General features: G+C 49.7%; 1 protein-coding gene across 3 annotated transcripts in view; it reads left to right on the forward strand.

Moving 5' to 3' along the window:
- Zfp64 (ZFP64 zinc finger protein) overlaps positions 1-17,482 on the forward strand; it is a 53,479-nt gene that overhangs the window by 17,299 nt on the left and 18,698 nt on the right. For 2 of the 3 annotated variants that reach the window (XM_055595989.1, XM_055595990.1), the window contains 2 exons: positions 926-1,177; positions 9,941-11,526. The exons of the other annotated variant lie outside the window; for it this stretch is intronic. In XM_055595989.1, the coding sequence (XP_055451964.1) occupies positions 926-1,177; positions 9,941-11,220 (1,532 nt within the window). In that variant the 3' untranslated portion in view covers positions 11,221-11,526. Of the gene's footprint in view, positions 1-925; positions 1,178-9,940; positions 11,527-17,482 lie in introns of those variants that run through there. 3 annotated transcript variants of the gene reach the window in all.

Consider the following 17,482-nt stretch of genomic DNA (forward strand, 5'->3'; position numbering starts at 1 on the left):
TGTGTGTGTGTGTGTGTGTGTGTGTGTGTGTGTGTGTGTGTGTGTGTAGTATAAAATAATACTGTAGTGGGGGCTGGAGAGGTGGCTCAGAGGTTAAGAGCACTGGCTGCTCTTCCAGAGGTCCTGACTTCAATTCCTAGCAACCACTTGGTGGCTCACAACCATCTGTAATGAGATTTGGTGCCCGTTTCTAGTGTGTTGGCCTATATGCAGACAGAACACTGTCTACATAATAAATAAATAAATCTTTAAATAATAATAATAATAATACTGTAGTATCGGAAATATTTAAATAGCAAAGTATGCAGCTAAAAATATATGTCTGGTATGGTGGTGCACACCTTTAATCTCAACACTTGGGAAGCAGAAGGAGGTGGGTCTCTGAGTTCGACGCCACCCGGGGCTACATAGTGAGAACCTGTCTGTAAAAGAAAAAAAGACAATAGCCAAAATTAGTAAGATGATAGAAGCTGGGTGTTTGAGTGGACAGAACGTTTATACTAGACCTTCCAAGGCTCAGAGACGTTCAAGTAAAAGGGGCAGAAATAACAGCCAAGCCAGGAGGTGAGCTAAAAGGCTGTCCCAGTCTTATTTTAAAGCCTGGGTAGCGAGCCAAATAAATACCAGCCCTCAGGATTTGGGCGCAGGAAAAGTTCAAGGCCAGCCTGAGCTACAGGATCCCTGTCTGGAAACAAGAAAACATTTTATTCCTGTTTTAGTTGCTGTGTACTTTTAACTAATAAGGAATTCGTATTCCTCTCCTGAGAAGTTTGAAAATTCTGATAACGCAGCAAAGCCATCACCACCCCCAGGCCTCTGAGGTTTCACCCTGGGGCCCGAGGGCAGCTCCCCTCCTAGAGGCGCTGGGAAGTGAACGGTAACTTTTCCATCTTTCTCCCACCGCGGCCTGCGTGTGCGCCCAAAGGTGACAAACCCCACAAGTGTGAGGTGTGCGGGAAGTGCTTCAGCCGGAAGGACAAGCTGAAGACGCACATGCGCTGCCACACGGGCGTCAAGCCCTACAAGTGCCAGACGTGCGACTACGCGGCGGCCGACAGCAGCAGCCTCAACAAGCACCTGCGCATCCACTCGGACGAGCGGCCCTTCAAGTGCCAGATCTGCCCCTACGCCAGCCGCAACTCCAGCCAGCTCACGGTGCACCTGCGCTCGCACACGGGTAAGCGGGCTGCGGCTCTGGGCATGCGTGCCGGCGGGCAGAGGGGGAGGGGCTGGGGGCGTGGCCTGGTGGGTAGCGCACTTAACCTGCCTGCTCCGCCTTACGTGATGGCACACACCGTAATCCCAGCGCAGGGGAAGTGGAGGGGTCAGGAGTTCAAGGCATCCCCAGCTGCCTATCAGGTTCAAGGACGACTTGGGCTGGGGGAAACCCTGTTTTCTACAAACTAAATTAAAAGGAAAAAAAAAAAAAAAAAATCACTGCTACTGCCGTTATTTTTAATTTGGGGTCTGGGAATGTGGCTTTATTGGTAGGATGCTTACCTAGCATGTGTGAAACCCTGGGTTCGGTCCCCAGCACCACCTAAACCAGGCCCGTTGGCAAGAACCGGTTACCTCAGCACTCAAGAGGTTGGAGGCAGGAGGGTCGGGGGAGTTCAAGGCCAGCCTGGGCTACCTGAGACCCTGTCTCAAAGAAACAATTTTAAAGGCCGCTCATCCTTTTATTTGCCTTTTCCTTTTCATCTGTATGAAAGAGCCTGTCCCAGTAACACTGGAGCAGCTGTCAGGTTGATCAGTTTCTGTGTGATTTTATGTAACTGTGTAAGTGTGGGGTTGAGGAAACATATTCCGTGAAATAGATACAGACGATGCATTTTTAATAATCAGCCCAGTTACAGTCAGTCGGTTCAATAATTTTTAAATGATGCGCTGACACGTTCAGAATAGGATCTCGAAGCATGACGCCCACAGCAGGGGCTGAAGGAAGTGACTCTGTGATGACACTTGCCTGGCATGTGAGAGGCGCAGTGTCCTCAGTGCCGCAGAACACACAGGCACCGTAGCAAGGTCAGCAGAGGCAGTGGCTCAGAGTATGTAATTGGCGTTTCTTTCGCTGTGTGCATCAGCAAGCTGATGCCGTGGTGGTGCTTAGAAACAAGCGTGCCTCGATGGTGTATTACAGCAGAGCATGCAAGAAGGCTGGGCGTCTGCCCACCTCTGCTGGGAGCAACCGAATGTAGGTTTGTCGGCTGGGGCAATCAGGCCGTGCTCCGCCTGTCTCTGAGCCTCCTCTCAGGCCTGTGGCCTGCCCAGGCATGGCATCGTCATGGCTACCACAGAGGAACAAGCAGGCAAGCCCCGTGTGGAAGCTTACCACAGCTTCTGATTGCGTGTGTCCACAAACACCACATGGACGCCTAAAGCAAGTTACAGGTTGGAGCTGGTGTCAGGGGTGGAACTGAGCTCACCCATGGGACAGGGCACCACCAGATTACTTGGCAAAGGCCCAGGACAGGAGTTGGGTGAAGATTTGAAACCATTAATGCAAATAGTCCACCTTTGTCCCCACCATGAGGCTCATCTCCCTGGCATTTAAATCATCTCCAGGACCCCCATAAATGTCAGCCAGCTGTAGGATCAGGCCAAGAGATGGGGATTAAGTGAGCCTATTCTGGTTGGAAAAGGATAAGAAATCTGGTTCCGACATGCCATGTCACAGTGGAGTCCGGACAGTGACAGGAATCCTGGTCTTGAGCAGGAAGTGGATGGGAGCCCTTTACTGGTTCTGAACTTTGTCAGAGCCTCTCTTGACATATCCCCACAGGTCCCTTTGTTCAGGGACACTTCTTGGTTCTGGGTGTTAGTCATAGCTTTGGCTTATCACTCCTCCATTTGGGACATCCTTCCTGGCTACATTCTAAAAGGTCCTGGCAGGAAGGTCAACACATATTCTCCTGAGTTCCATCCTCAGAACCAACACAAAGGTGATGGAGAGGACTGACCCCACAAGGGTGCCCTTTGACCTCCACATCTGTGCTGTAGCATTCGTGTGCTTGCTGCCTGCAGGAGGGAGTGTGTAGAGCAGTCTGCCCCTTCCTGGACTCAGCTGTAGAAATTCTTCCTCTGATATTCACAGGGAGGCAGAGTCTGGAGGTTTGGACAGAATCTTACATTAGGGTTCCCCATTCTCATTTGGTCTTCATTCAGAGTTCATTTCCTTGAGCATGATCTTGGTCCCCATGCTTTTGTTTACTTTTAAAAGCTAGTCGGAGGAGCTGGAGAGATGGCTCAGGCTGGCTTTTCTTTTAATCCCAGGTGTGGGATAAGGGACTGCTTCAGCCTGACCACAGCGGCTAACCATGATTTGTCATGTGCTCTGGCTAAGAGCTCTGGCTCCTCTCCGAGAGACCAAAGTCCAGCCCCTACTTCAGGCAGCCTACAATCAGCCACCTATAACTCCAGCTCTGGGGGATCCATAGCCTTCTCTGGACTCCGTGGTTATAGCCCGGCTTTTGGTTACTTTATTGGATTCTTTTTCCTACCTCCCTACACCACGCCTATCCCTTCCAACCTCTCCCCCCAACATTAGGTAGGAGAGACAGAAGGGGAAAGAGGGTATTGATATCGTTAGACTACTTCCTGTTGATTAGGGGCATCTAGTTCCTTGGGGTGAGTTTGATGTTGGTCCCTGTCAGGATATCTCCAGCCAGCAGTCCAGCAGGCGGCAACAGCAGCAGCAGCAGGAGGAGAAGCAAACAGGCGGCAGCAGCAGGAGGAGAAGCAAACAGAGGCGGCAGCAGCAGTAGCAGCAGGAAAAACAGCAGCTCAGGCCCGCTTGGGACTCTGGCATTTATACCCTCTCAAGAATCCCCAGAAATCCAAACGTTAACTATCTTCCGCTGGCAAAATTATCCTCTTGCCAGAGCGCATGACAAATCATAGTCAGCTGCTGTGGTCAGCCTGAAGCAGCCCCATGTCCCACACCTGGGACTGAAATAAAAACATTCACATAACATTTCTATGTTTTTAAAGAAACCAAAATTCTCACTACACATGGTTACACACACACACAAAATGCACATAAGTAAAACCCTCGGTGTTTTGTTTCGTTTTGTTTGGAAACAAGGTCTTATCATGTAGATCCACCTGCCTCTGCCTTCCAAGCACTCAATTAAAGGTGTGTGCCACCGTGCCTAACTAAAAAATATTTTTCAAAAAGCTAAGTAGTAGGAGATGAAGGTCATGGAAGCTGGCTGGAGATCTTATGTCTAGATAAGCATCTTTCCCTCCAAACTCTGCTTGGGAACCACTGGTCCTTTAGCGACCTTCGATAAGCCCCAACCTGCCTGGGTGTATTTACCAGTGTGCAAAATTAAGGTGTGTGTGTGTGTGTGTGTGTGTGTTTGGTGTGTTTGTTTGCTTTTGTTTTGTTTTGTTTTGGGGATGGGTGTTCTCTTCTTTCCTTTTTTTTTTTTTTTTTTTTTTTTTCCCTAGACAGGGTTTCTTGGTGAAGCCCTGGCTATCCTGGCTGTCCTCGAAGTCATAGATCCTCCTCCCTCCACTTCCTGAGTACTGAGATTAAAGATTAAAGGCATGCACCACTACCAGTTAGCCAGTTGAGTTAGATTTAACTGAGAGATGTCTGCTGTGACGTGTGAATTACCATTTTTGCAGCTTGATTCCCCAAGCCCATGCTGAAGATTTTGGTCCTCTGCTTTGACAATCTATCATTCTCAGCTACCAAATAACCTATCTAAATGAAACAGCGTCCTCCTTTCCCGTGCTGAGGATCCCCTGAGGTAATTCTGTCCTCAGCTGGGCTTTAACTGAGAAGCTGCTGGCTGTGACTAGAAGTCCCTGTCCCCTGGCCTTGAGTGATCTACCTGAGCACCATATGTCTGTCAGCATTCTTCCGGGACCAGTGGGCTAGCCAGGAGCAAGACAGTCATTTCAAAGTGCCTCTTGGGACTGGTTTCCTGTCATCCCAGCACTCTGGAGGTAGAGGCAAGAGGATCAGTAATCCAGGGTCCTCCTCAGCTCTATCAACAGTTCAAGACCATCTTGGGCTACATGAGACCCTGTGTCAATCCTACCAAACAAACAACAAGTAAACCTTTGTGTCACGATTGCTCGATCCTGCTAAAAAGTAGTGGCCAAATCCAGTGACCTTTGATCCCGACGTGTGTCACAGCACATCACCCCGCCCTTGCTTGTGTAATGATATGAGTCAGAGGCCACGAGGAGGGGCTAAGGAGATGGCTCATTAGATAAAGTATTTGCTACGCTGTGGACAGAACTCCATGTAGGCAAGGGTGTCGGCCCGCCTGTAACTCAGGACTTGGGAGGAAGGGATGGAGGAATCCCTGGGGCAAGCTGACTAGCCAGACTAACCAAATAGATAAGCTTCAAGTTCATCGAGACCGTGCCTCAGCAAATGAAACGGAGAATGGTGGAGGGAGACGTCAGCCTCTCCCACATACAGGCACACACAAGAAAAATAAAATAAAATACAAACAAAAACAAGGTGAAAATGAAGAGAGCAGAGCCAGTGGTGGCTACTATCGGTACCTGATCTCACACAACACCGTCAAAGGCCCGCTTTGGCTTACATGGTGGAACCCGGTCATTAGTGGCATCTTTAGATGGCTGCAGAAAGGTGTCTCTCCTAACACTTTAGATGTGTGTCAGTTAAGTGTTGCCTCCGTGGACTGTTCATTTTGTTTTCTGCTTGTGACACTTGTACAACGTTGAGTTGATAGTACTCTGTGTCAGCTGCCGGTCAGTCTGAGGCTTCATGCGCCGATCGCTTTAGTAACTCAAAGTTAAGAAAGCACTGTCGGTGTAAATACAGCTCATTCACTCAGCAACCTTAACCTTAAACCCTGCTTAAACCCTGCCCTGAGTTGCTGGGGTCATTGATTACTGAAGAGCTTACAATAGGGCTTTGACAAGTATACTTCATTTACGAAATACATTTAGGGCCAGGAGTGATGAAAGTTTTTAATCCCAGCACTCGGGAGGCAGAGGCAGGCGGATCTCTGTGAGTGCAAGGCCAGCCTGGTCTACAGGGCTAGTTTCAAGACACAGCCAGGGCCACACAGAGAAAAACCTGACTCCAAAGAAAGAAAGAGAGAGAGAGAGAGAAAGAGAAAGAGAAAAAGAAATACATTTTAGGGCTAGAGAGAGGTTCTCAGGATCCACATGATGGCTCCCACAGTTGTCCTCAGGGCACCATACAATTAGTAGATAAACAATAATTTAAAAACACCCAGCTATAATAAAAAGAAAGTTAGAGAGCTAGTTCCAGGGTTAGGGTGTTGTTTTGGCTGTGAGCCCGGGGTGTGAGCCCCGGCATACATATGAAGGCTCACCCCCATGTGATGCCAGCCCCAGGGATCTGCAGCCACTGCACACATGTGGTACACAGACACACATGCAGGCAAAACACCTATACACACAAAAGAATCAAATAGATTAATTAAAACAAAATGTGACTGAAGAAAAAAATAGGTGTGACACAGTGATGCACAAGTATAACCACAGCACTTGGGGGAGTGAAAACAGGAGTGTAAGGTCACCGTCAGCTACATGGGAAAGCCTGGGCCACAAGAGACCCAGTCTCAAGAAACCTCAGTGTCTAGAAAAGTGATGTTAATCAACTCTGCAGCCTACCCGTGAGATTTGGTTATCTTTTCCCCCATGGATTTTGTCACTAATAGAATTGATTAAAAAAAAAAAAAAAAAGAGAGAGAGAGAGAAGAAAAAAATGAAATGTCTGTCCTTCAAGCTGGAGCAAATGCTATGAACTTGTCGCCCAGGGAACTCACAGGGTGTCAAAGCAGTCTCTGCAGTTGGGTGCAAATACACGTACGAAAACCTGTTTAGAAATGCGGTAGTTCCGAGACCCGCCGCTAGGGGGCTGCTGAGTCCCTGCTGCGGACCATGTTGCTCAGTGTAACTGTATTTCTGTTGTTTTTATTTTAGTTTGTTCGTGCTGTTTGTTTGTTTGTTTGTTTGTTTAGCTTCCTGTAGAAGAGTTCCTTGAGCTCTGCCAAACTGCCGTAAGGGAGTGACAGTATATAAAGGCAGAGAAAAAGCTAATGTTTATTGAAAACACCAGTTAGGGGCGGGGAGGCGGGGGAGAAAGACGGTACAGCCTATGCTTGCCACTCAAGCACGTTGACCTGAGTTCGATTCCCAGCACTCAGCATAAAAAGCTGGGACTAGTGGTAGATACTTGTACTCCTGGCAGTTCGGGCAGGGTCAGGAGGATCCCAAAGGTTCACTGTTGGCCAGCCTAGCCTACTTGTTGGTCCCCAGGCCAATGAGAGACCCTGTCTCAAAAACCACCGGGTAGAGCCTGGTGGTGGTGGTGGTTCACACCTTTCATCCCAGCACTTGGGAGGCAAGAGAAAGTGGATCTCCGAGTTCTTGACCAACCTGGTCTATAGTGCCAGTTCCAGAACTGCCAGGTCTACACAGTGAAACCCTGCCTCGAAAAGAAACACACACAGTTGATAGCTCCTGAGGTATAGTGGCAGAGCTTGGCCTGCACATGCTACATTGTTACTCATTAAAAGGGCTACTTGGGAAATACACTGGGCTATAAAGGGCAGAGTAGCCAGTGACCCAGCAATGTGAATGGTCGTTTTCACTTCCTTTGTTGCTGTGTTAACAGTATGGCCTAAGGCAACTTGAGGGAAGAGAAGGCTTACACAACCCGGGTCAATGAGGAAAGTCAGTCAGGGCAAGCACTGAAGCCGAAACCACAAGGAACTGTGCAGACTGGCTCAGTCTCTGCCTTGCTCTCTGCTAGCCTTCTTACACAGCTCAGGCTCCCCTGCCTAGGGATGGAGATGCCACGAGAGGGCCGAGCCTCCCCCCTCAGTTAGTCGAGACAGTTCCTCACAGGCCAGTCTGATGGGGCAGTTCTTCAGGTAAGGGTCCCAGGTGACTCTAGCTTGTGTCAAGTTGACAATAAATAAAAACGACCAATAAAGTAGTCATGTGAAAGTAACCAGGTCTAAACAACTGTGCTGCCCTAGCGTGGGCGAGGCCTGGGTTCAGTCTTCAGCACAGTGAAGATGGCCTCGACCCAGTAAGCTTTATTTATGAAACCGCCAGTGGCCGGGGTTTGGTCCACAGGCTGGAGTTTTCCACTTCTAGCCCAGGAGTGAGTGTGCCCGGTGTCAGTGGCGATCACCTGTGTGAGTTATTGTTTAGGTCAGGCATCCTGGTTTCCTGGAATTGAGTTAGGCTGATCCCTGCAGCCTCTCGTTGGGTGCATTGGGCAGCTCAGGGTGACAGTGCTGGTCTTCTACCAAAAAGTGAAGCCTGAGGGAGTGAGTGAGGGTTACACGGTCAGCCCAGCCCATCGCCTGGCTCTGGAGTCAGCGTGGCTTTGAACCAAGCCCTGCCGTGTGCCGCTCCGTGACCATCCGAGGACCCCACTGGTTGGTATGATCTGGCTCGGCTCTGTAGGGCCCGGCTACCTTGCAGTGGTGTTGCCAGCAAGGACAAGACCACCCTGGAGTGTGCTTGGCGTGGCTCCTACGTCCCAGAACCAACCTAAGACCCTGAGCAGCCGTTTGCTCTTTTGCTTAAGCCATCAGGCAGTGCTGGGAAAACGCCTCAGCTGATAAGAGATCAGCTCCTGGATTCCACATAAAATGTCAGCCAAGGAGCATCGTTGTGGTCCCAACTATGGGACACAGAGACAGGCGGGTTCCTGGGGACTCAGTGACCAGCCTCACTCAGTTTGTGAACCCCAGGCCAATGAGAAAGCCTATCTCAAAGGAGGTAGACAGCATTCCTGAGGGTGAAGTCTGAGGTTTTCCTTAAACCTGCACACACACACACACACACACACATACACACACACACACTGCATATGAAAACACACTGCACTAGAGAGCAAGCCCCTTGCTCGATAATCACTGCCTCCACTAATTTGGACCTGGCATCCATCAAGTAAATAAATTTGGGATATCACATCGGCTCAGATGTTTACAATATCACTCTCCCCGTTCAGCTTTCAGCAAATACAATTAAAGAAAAAGCAACTGGAGTGGGTAACTTCTTTCCAAGTAGAGAGCACAGCTGGCAGCAAGTGAAAACTAAGTCTGGTGCAATGAACACGTCTCTATTAATAACAATCTCCAAAACTATCCTCGGGTGTAGCCATCCCGTGTCGGGGGCAGGGCGGACCTCATGAATGCAGCCTGGCACTGCCCTGTTGGAAATGTCTTAAGTCTGTGATGTCCCTCGGTTCAGTCAAAACTCAGAAGGATGCAGAGTTGCCCAACTGTCAGCCTCTAACTAGCAAACCGTCTTTCTTAAGTAGACTGTGAAAGGGGGCTGGAGAGATGGCTCGGCATCTTCTCGAGGGCCTAGGTTCAATTCCCAGCACCCACACCAGGCAGCTCACAGGAGATCCAATACCCTCTTCTGGCCTCCATAGACACCTGCGTCGGCACGCACGCACGCACGCGCACGCGCACACACACACACACACACACACACACACACACGTATGTAAAATTAGAAATGAAATCATTTTTTTAAACAACTATAAGGAAGCCGGGTGTAGGGGTGCGTGCCTTTTGTCCCAGCACTAGGGAGGAAGAGGCAGGCGGATCTCTGTGAGTTAGGAGCCAGCCTGGTCTGCCAGCCGGGGCTACATAGACCCAGACTCAAAAAAAAAAAAAGGCTGTAATAAGTAGATATGCCCATGCAGGGCATTTAAATTGCTCTTTTCAAACTCCCCCCCTTTTTTCTAGGGCGGGGGTGTGCCTGCACTCAGGGCAATGGCTCAGGTTTGGGGACCTGAAGCCCAAGAGCTGCTGGGAATTGCGGTGGGGAGGGGCCCACCCTCCTGCCTTGCTGAAGCCTCTTGCTGGTGCGCGCTTCAGAGGGTGGAGGGGATCGTCCTCTGTCGTTGTTATCCTGCCTGTTCTTATGGAAACTCACCTTGTGTTGACAGGGGACGCCCCCTTCCAGTGCTGGCTCTGCAGCGCCAAGTTCAAAATCAGCTCGGACTTGAAGCGGCACATGCGTGTGCACTCGGGGGAGAAGCCTTTCAAGTGCGAGTTTTGCAACGTCCGCTGCACCATGAAGGGGAACCTCAAGTCGCACATCCGCATCAAGCACAGCGGGAATAACTTCAAGTGTCCGCACTGCGACTTCCTGGGGGACAGCAAATCAACGCTGCGGAAGCACAGCCGCCAGCACCAGTCAGAGCACCCGGAGAAGTGCCGGGAGTGCAGCTACTCGTGTTCCAGCAAGGCGGCGCTGCGGGTGCACGAGCGCATCCACTGCACCGAGCGCCCGTTCAAGTGCAGCCACTGCAGTTTCGACACGAAGCAGCCCAGCAACCTGAGCAAGCACATGAAGAAGTTCCACGCGGACGTGCTCAAGACTGAGGCCCGGGAGAGGAAGGACACGGGCAGGCAGAGCAGCCGGCAGGTGACCAGGCTGGATGCCAAGAAGACGTTCCACTGCGACATCTGCGACGCCTCGTTCATGCGGGAGGACTCGCTCCGCAGTCACAAGAGGCAGCACGAGCACCAGCACCACGACGGGAAGAACTCGGACGTGACCGTGGTACAGCTTCAGCTCGAAGGCGGCAAGCAGCCAGCCGCGCCCCTCGCCGTGGAGCGTCTCCAGGTGCCCCTCCAGCCCAGCCAGGTGTCCCAGCTGGGCGAGGGGAGGGTCAAGATCATCCTGGGCCATCAGGTGCCTCAGACCAACACCATCGTCCAGGCGGCTGCCGCGGCTGTCAACATCGTGCCCCCGACCCTGGTAGCCCAGAGCCCGGAGGAGCTCCCCGGCAACGGCCGGCTGCAGATCCTTCGCCAGGTCAGCCTGATCGCGCCACCTCCGTCCTCCGAGTGTCCCGTGGAAACGGGTGCCCTGAGCCAGCCGACCGTCCTGCTGACCACCCATGACCAGACGGTGGAGGCCACCCTGCAGCAGACTCTGATCCCCACCACCCTAGCCGGGACCCAGGATGGCACGGGAAACCAGACGTTTATTGCCAGTTCGGGGATCACGTGCTCGGACTTGGAAGGACTTAACGCTCTCATCCAAGAGGGTACTGCCGAAGTGACTGTGGTGAGCGACGTGGGCCAGAGCATCGCGGTGGCCACCACGGCGCCCTCCATATTCTCCTCCCAGCAGGAACTGGCCAAGCAGACCTACTCCGTCATCCACGGGGCGGCACACCCTGCCCTGCTCTGTCCGGCCGACTCCATACCTGATTAGAGCGATAGGAGGGGTGACAGACAAGAAAAACTGCTCAAGGAGTGCCAAAAGAGGCCTCGGGTCCCTCCTAGTAAATTGTATTTTATACGGTTTATGCAATTTTTTTAACAGGGTGACAACGCGGAAACCGTCCTCTTTCAAGCTCTTACTCTGTCTTAACTGTTACCAACACTGATTCCAATAAGGATTTGGAATTCACTGCACTGGGGATGGAATACATCGTTTGTTTCCAATTTGATTTTCCGTGTTTCGGATTTAATTTTTCCAACTGGAATAAAGGTGTTTGGGTTTGGGTTTTCCATCGTATTCGGTTTGTATAGTGTAGTTTCTATGTACTTAGCTTCTCTGGTGTCCTATCCCAGAATTAGAGAGAGAGAGAGAGAAGTACTGTGTTCTACATAGATCCAAATCTATGATGGGCTGTTTGTTTGTTTGTTTGTTTGTGTGTTTTGTTTTCCAAGGCAGGGTTTCTCTGTGTAGCCCTGGCTGTCCTGTAACTCACTCTGTAGACAAGGCTGGCCTCAAACTCAGAGATCCACCTGCCTCTTCTCCCAAGTGCTGGGATTAAAAGCGTGTGACACCACGCCAGGCAAAGGACCATTTTCTAAGGATGTTGGAGACGAGGATCCAAAAGGAAGAGTGTCCTAACACCTGGTTAAAATATACTAAATAGTGATGCATTGTTATGGTTCAAGATATTAGGGTAAAAAGCTGTGACGTTTAATTGATTTTAATTATGTGCATGTGCGTGTCTCTGCCTATGCGTGCCTGTGTGTGTGTATCAGTGCAAGTACCCACAGAGGCCAGAGAGGGTGTCAGCTCGTCCTGGAGCTGGAGTTACCAGTGATTGTGAGCTGGCTTGGGTCCTCTGCAAGAGCAGTCCACAGCGTCTTAACCGATTACCCATCTTTCCAGCCCTGTGAACTGATAGGTAATCGAGGGGAACCTGAAACAGCAGGGTGTGGGCTCGAAAACTCCCTCCTCCACAGATTCCTAAAGCCACCCAAACTGCTTTGTCTTTGAGACAAGGTCTCGATCGGGAGCGCAGGGTGACCTCAAATAAGATCCGTGAGGATCAGCATTCTGGGGTCTGGGATGAGAGGCCCGTGTGCTTCGCCTGGCTCCCCGCTACTGTTTGAAACTTCAGACTTGATGAAGGTTCTGACATTTGTGCTTAGATGTGAATAGGATGTAATAGGATGTGGGATCCTGCTAAGACTTGACAAGGCTTTTCTCAGACATGGTTTCTCTGCTCAGGCTCAGGGTCCTGAATGGGACCTCCTGGAAAAGCAAGAGCCACCTGGAAAGGAGAGAAATGTTCTTTTGAATTGAAATGCTATTTTGGTCATTAGGTGGCACCAGAGAGCAAGCCAGAATGACTAAAAATGTGAAACAAAAATCTTGGAGTGTCTCTCCGCTTTCCAGGGTCTGCTGAGAATGAGGGCAGTCAGGCACTACTTAAAAAAAAAAAAAAAAAAAAAAAAAAAAGGGCAGGCACCATAAGAGTGTTATGGGACTGTCACGTCTTGCCACAACTGCCTGCGTTTATTCTTCAGTAATGTGAATTTATATTAAAAGTAATCACGTAATCACCTCACTTTTATATTGAAGAGGTGACTTTTTGCCTTGGGTAATAAACTGGGTGAATACAAAACAGTAGCTGGAAACCCTGAGGTTGTGAGCTCAATCAATACAGTGTCTCATGTGCAGGAAGACCTGGGTCCTAGCATCCCCACCCCCCACCCCCAACCCAAGGCGCGTGCTTGTAATCCCAGGAGTCTGGAATTAAAGGCAGGAGGACCAGAAGTTCAAGGTTAACCCCAGCTCTGTAGCAAGTTGAAGGCCAAGCAGGGCTACCTAAGACTGGGGGTGGGGGATCGTCACATTGAGGTAATTGCAAAGTTCAAGTCCCCGGGAGAGCCCTGCTTTAGAGCTAGGTCTGTCTACACTCTTTGTTTCCTTAGATCCTTGATATCTGAACATGATTCTTATTACTTCACTTCAGGTCTTTGCCAGAAATTCTGTTTTCCTATGGGCAAGAATAATGACTTACTCGCTCTGATTTGGGTGAAAAACAGAAATCACAGCATACACAGTTAGAAATCCATTTGCCTACTTCAGACTCTCAAAGCTTCCCTCGAACCCACATCTGTAAACTTACACGGCATAGCCTCCCAAATGTCCAGCTACTTCCCTCTTTCGGTTTTAGGGAGTTGCTTGCAGGAACTGCGATCTGGAGGCTAAAGCTGCATTCCCTAGTTTTTAGGTAGTTCAGATTTGGAAAGGCATATTTCGGGTCTGCTCTCCTAGTAGCTTGGGGTCAGAGGATGTGACCTGGGAAAACGTGGGGTTTGTAATTATTTATTTTGTGTGTTGGGGTGGCAGGGGTGCTTCCCAAGTGTCACAGGATCCAGTGGTGGCCAGGAGTCAGTTCTCTCTCTCCAACTCAGGGAGAAATCCAACTCAGGTCATCAAGCTTGGCAGCAAGTGCCTTTAACCTACTGAGCCATTTGTCAGGTTTCATTTTGGTTGGTTGGTTTTGTTTTGTTTCATTGCTTTTCTTTTTTTTATAATGTGGCCTTAGACAGACCTAGGTTAGCTCACTCATTGCTTTTCTTAAATATTTACCCTTTTATTTTTTATTTGTTTGTTTTGTTTTTGTTTGTTTGTTTTCGAGACAGGGTTTCTCTGTGTGGCCTCAGTTGTCCTGGACTCCCTTTGTAGATCAGGCTGGCTTCAAACCCACAGCAGTCTGCCTGCCTCTGCCTCCCTCGAGTGCTGGGATTACAGGCATGTGCCACCACACCCAGCTCTTTTTTTCTTTTCCTTTTTTGTTTTGTTGGGGGAACAATTGTTTTGTTTTTCAAGAGACAGGGTTTCTCTGTATAGCTCTGGCTCTGTCCTGGAACTCACTATGTAGACCAGGCTAACCTCGAACTCACATGATCTACCTGCCTCTGCCTCCTGAAAAGGCGTGTGCCATCATTGCTGGCTCTCTTCATTTTTCATTTATGTGTGGTTTTGCCTGTATGCGTGACTTTGGAGGCTGGTAGAGGGCGATGGATCCCCTGAAACTGGAGTCATTGATGGCTGTGAGCCATCTTGTGGTTCTGGGAACGAAGTTGGGGTCCATTGCAAGAGCAGTAAGCACTCTCAGCCACTGACCATGTCTCCAGCCCGCATAGTTGTCTTTTCCTTCTGCCAAGACAGGGTTTCTCTGTGGAGCCTTGACTCGTTTTGTAGACCAGGCTGGCCTCAAACTCACAGCGATCCCCCTGACTCTGACTCCCCGATTAAAGGCATGCACCGCATTGCCTGGCTCAAATCTGTCTTCTTTAACCAAGTGTTTCCCGGCACAAAGTATATACCCACTAAAATCAGTACAATTCACCAGTTATTGTTTCTACTTTAAAGTAGTCACAGGAAGTATTAGAGTGTAGGAAGAGGAGGTGTTGATTACCCGTAGCCAGAATGGTAACTAATGTTCTGGGTTAGTTGCTCTTTGTTGGTCCCTTCTACGAATTTTCGCTTAATTTTTTTTTTTTTAATTTTATGTGTTTGTTTTGCCTGTTTGTATGTTTAAGCACCATGTGCAGGCAGTGCCCGTGGAGGCCAGAAGAGGGCATCGGATTCCCTGGGACCGGAGTTACAAAAGATTGTGAGCTGCCATGTGGGTGCTAGGCACTGAGCCCACGCCCTCTGGAAGCCCTCTTAACTGCTGAGCCACCTCTCCAGCCAGACGCATTTTCCCATAATACTAGAGAAAAGTATTTTACGGCTGAGGAACCTGGGGCTCGGGAGGTTAAGAGAGCTGGGGCCACAGCTCAGTGGACAGAGCCCTCCCCTAGAATGTGCAAGGTTCTGGGTTCGAGCCCCAGCATCACACGCATACACACACACACACACACACACACACACACACACACACACATACACATACAATTTAAATGTGTTTTCAAACCAGTCTTACCCCATGATGAGCCTCTGTAAGTGTTAACTCTTCCGTCCTCATGGGCATGACCTCTCCTCTGCCACTGCAGTCTCTCAAGTTCCCTTAGGCCAGGAGTGATTAAGTCTCCTTCCTAAAACTGGCAAGATACCTGCCTTGGGATGTATCAAGGATTCAGCAAGAGAAGAGTGGGTGCCTCTGTCTGTTTAGGTGCCATAATAAACTGCCACAGACAGGTTAGCTTACAGACAACAGAAAACCATATTACAATCCTAGAGACCAGGAAGTCTGAGGCTAGCTGAAGCACTGGAGCAGATGTCAGCATCCAGGCAAGGATTGTCTTCTCACAGACAACAACTTACAGCTTTGTCCTCGCCTGGTATTCCTGAAGTCTCCTGTCTACTTACTTTAAATGACATTTTTTATTTATTCCTTGAAGTTTCCATTGCACACTTAAAGTGTGCCTTGAGCATACACACACACGCACACACACACACACACACACACACACACACACACACCCTTGGAGTCTCCCTGAGAAGGACAGTGATCCATCCAGTCGGGCCCCACCCTCATAAGGTAAACACTTCCCTTCTCAACAAACATTCCGACCTCCAGAGATGGGACAGAGAGGGGAGGGCAGTTTAATAATGTTGAGAGGCCCACACAAAGCCCCTTATACCTGCTCCCTACTTTGTCCTTTGTCTCAGCTAAGAATGTTCCTTTCTGGTCTCTTAGAGGCTGTGTTGTACTGAGGAGGGGAGGCGGGTATTTTTTGGTGTTTCTTTGCTCTTGAGACAGGGTCTTAGGTAGCCCAGGTTGGCTTTGGATTCTCTAAGTAGTCCGGGATAACCCTGAACTCAAGATGCACACTGCCTCCATTTCCTGAGGGCTGAGATCACAGGTGTGAGGCGCCAGTTCATGCCCCGCTGGGGATGGTACCCAGCGCTCTGTGCATGCTAGGCCAGCGCTCTCCCAGCTGAGCTGCACCCCCAGGCCAAGCACCCCCACTTTAAAAAAACTCTCTCTTTCTTATTGTGTAGGAGTATGGAGTTCGTGCATGCTACAGTGTGCATGTGGAGACAGAGGATGTGGAGTTGGTCCTTCCCTTTCAGTATGTGTTTGGCAGGGCTTGGGATGCAAAGACTTTTACAAAGCCCCTAACTATCGTACCAGCGCCCCCCCCCCAAAAAAAACCCAACTATTTTCTTTTTCATTTAAAAGACTGTGAACTCTTTAGAAGAGAGTGGGACATTTCCTAGGAAGGCTGAGCGGGATCCACGACCCAGCCGGTCAATGCCAACATGACACTCCGGGGACCTTGTTAAAAAGCACGTTGTGATATCAGCGTTTCTCATATTTGAGTCACCCGGGGGGCTGGTTCAGTGCAAATTTGGGGTATGGAGAAGCTTATACATGGACCTGGGCAGGAATGTGCATACCCGCATTGCTCATAATTACCAAAGTGCAGAGCGCCCTTTGGCAGGGCAAGGCTCACCATGTGGTGTATTCACACACCGGATTATAAGGGGATGAAAACAGGCTGCCTGTGGCAACATGTTGAGTCACAGGCTTCCAGATCCCAGGGAAGGAAAAACAGTCAACGAAGGAGGCAAGACTGTACAGCGTATTGTTTATGTATGAAATTTCTAAGTAAAGCTTACAAAAAAAAAAAAAATCAGAGGTAGTGGAAGAGGCTGGCAAAGGAGGGAGAAGCTGACGGATTTGTTGAATCCAAGAATGCGCCACACCTCGAGGTGGGAGGGACCTCAAAGGTGGTTTGGTTTTTGTTTTACGTTTGGGGACAGGGGTTGCCCCGAAATGGCACAGTTATCATTCTTACACGTAAACCAAATGTTATTGTTTACATTTTTTAGAAATGTAGGGCCTGAAGAGATGGCCTTTAACAGAGGATGTGAGTCCAATTCCCAGGACCCATATTGCAACTCTGGCCCCAGGGGAGTCTGACACCTTCTCCTGGCCTCCAGGGGAACCTGCATGCGTGTGCACACACCCCACACAGACATACAGACATAGGCACACAGTTTAAAATGCCTTATTATGTGGATGTTTTGCCTGTATTCATGCACCACGTGTATTCAGTGCCCATGGAGGACAGGGCAGACCAGGGCATCAGATCCCCTACAGCTGGAGTCACGGGTGGTGGTGAGAGCAGCCACACGGATGCTGGGAACTGGACACAGGTTCTCTAGAAGAGCAGCCCATGCTCTTAACCGCTGAGCCATCTCTCCAGCCACCCTTACCTTTTAAAAAATTCTTTTTAGAAACTTAAAAGATTGCGAAGATTTATAC

The sequence above is a fragment of the Psammomys obesus genome, unplaced genomic scaffold (genome assembly GCF_907164565.1).
Source record: "Psammomys obesus unplaced genomic scaffold, mPsaObe1.curated_primary_1811, whole genome shotgun sequence".
Lineage (NCBI taxonomy): Eukaryota > Metazoa > Chordata > Mammalia > Rodentia > Muridae > Psammomys > Psammomys obesus.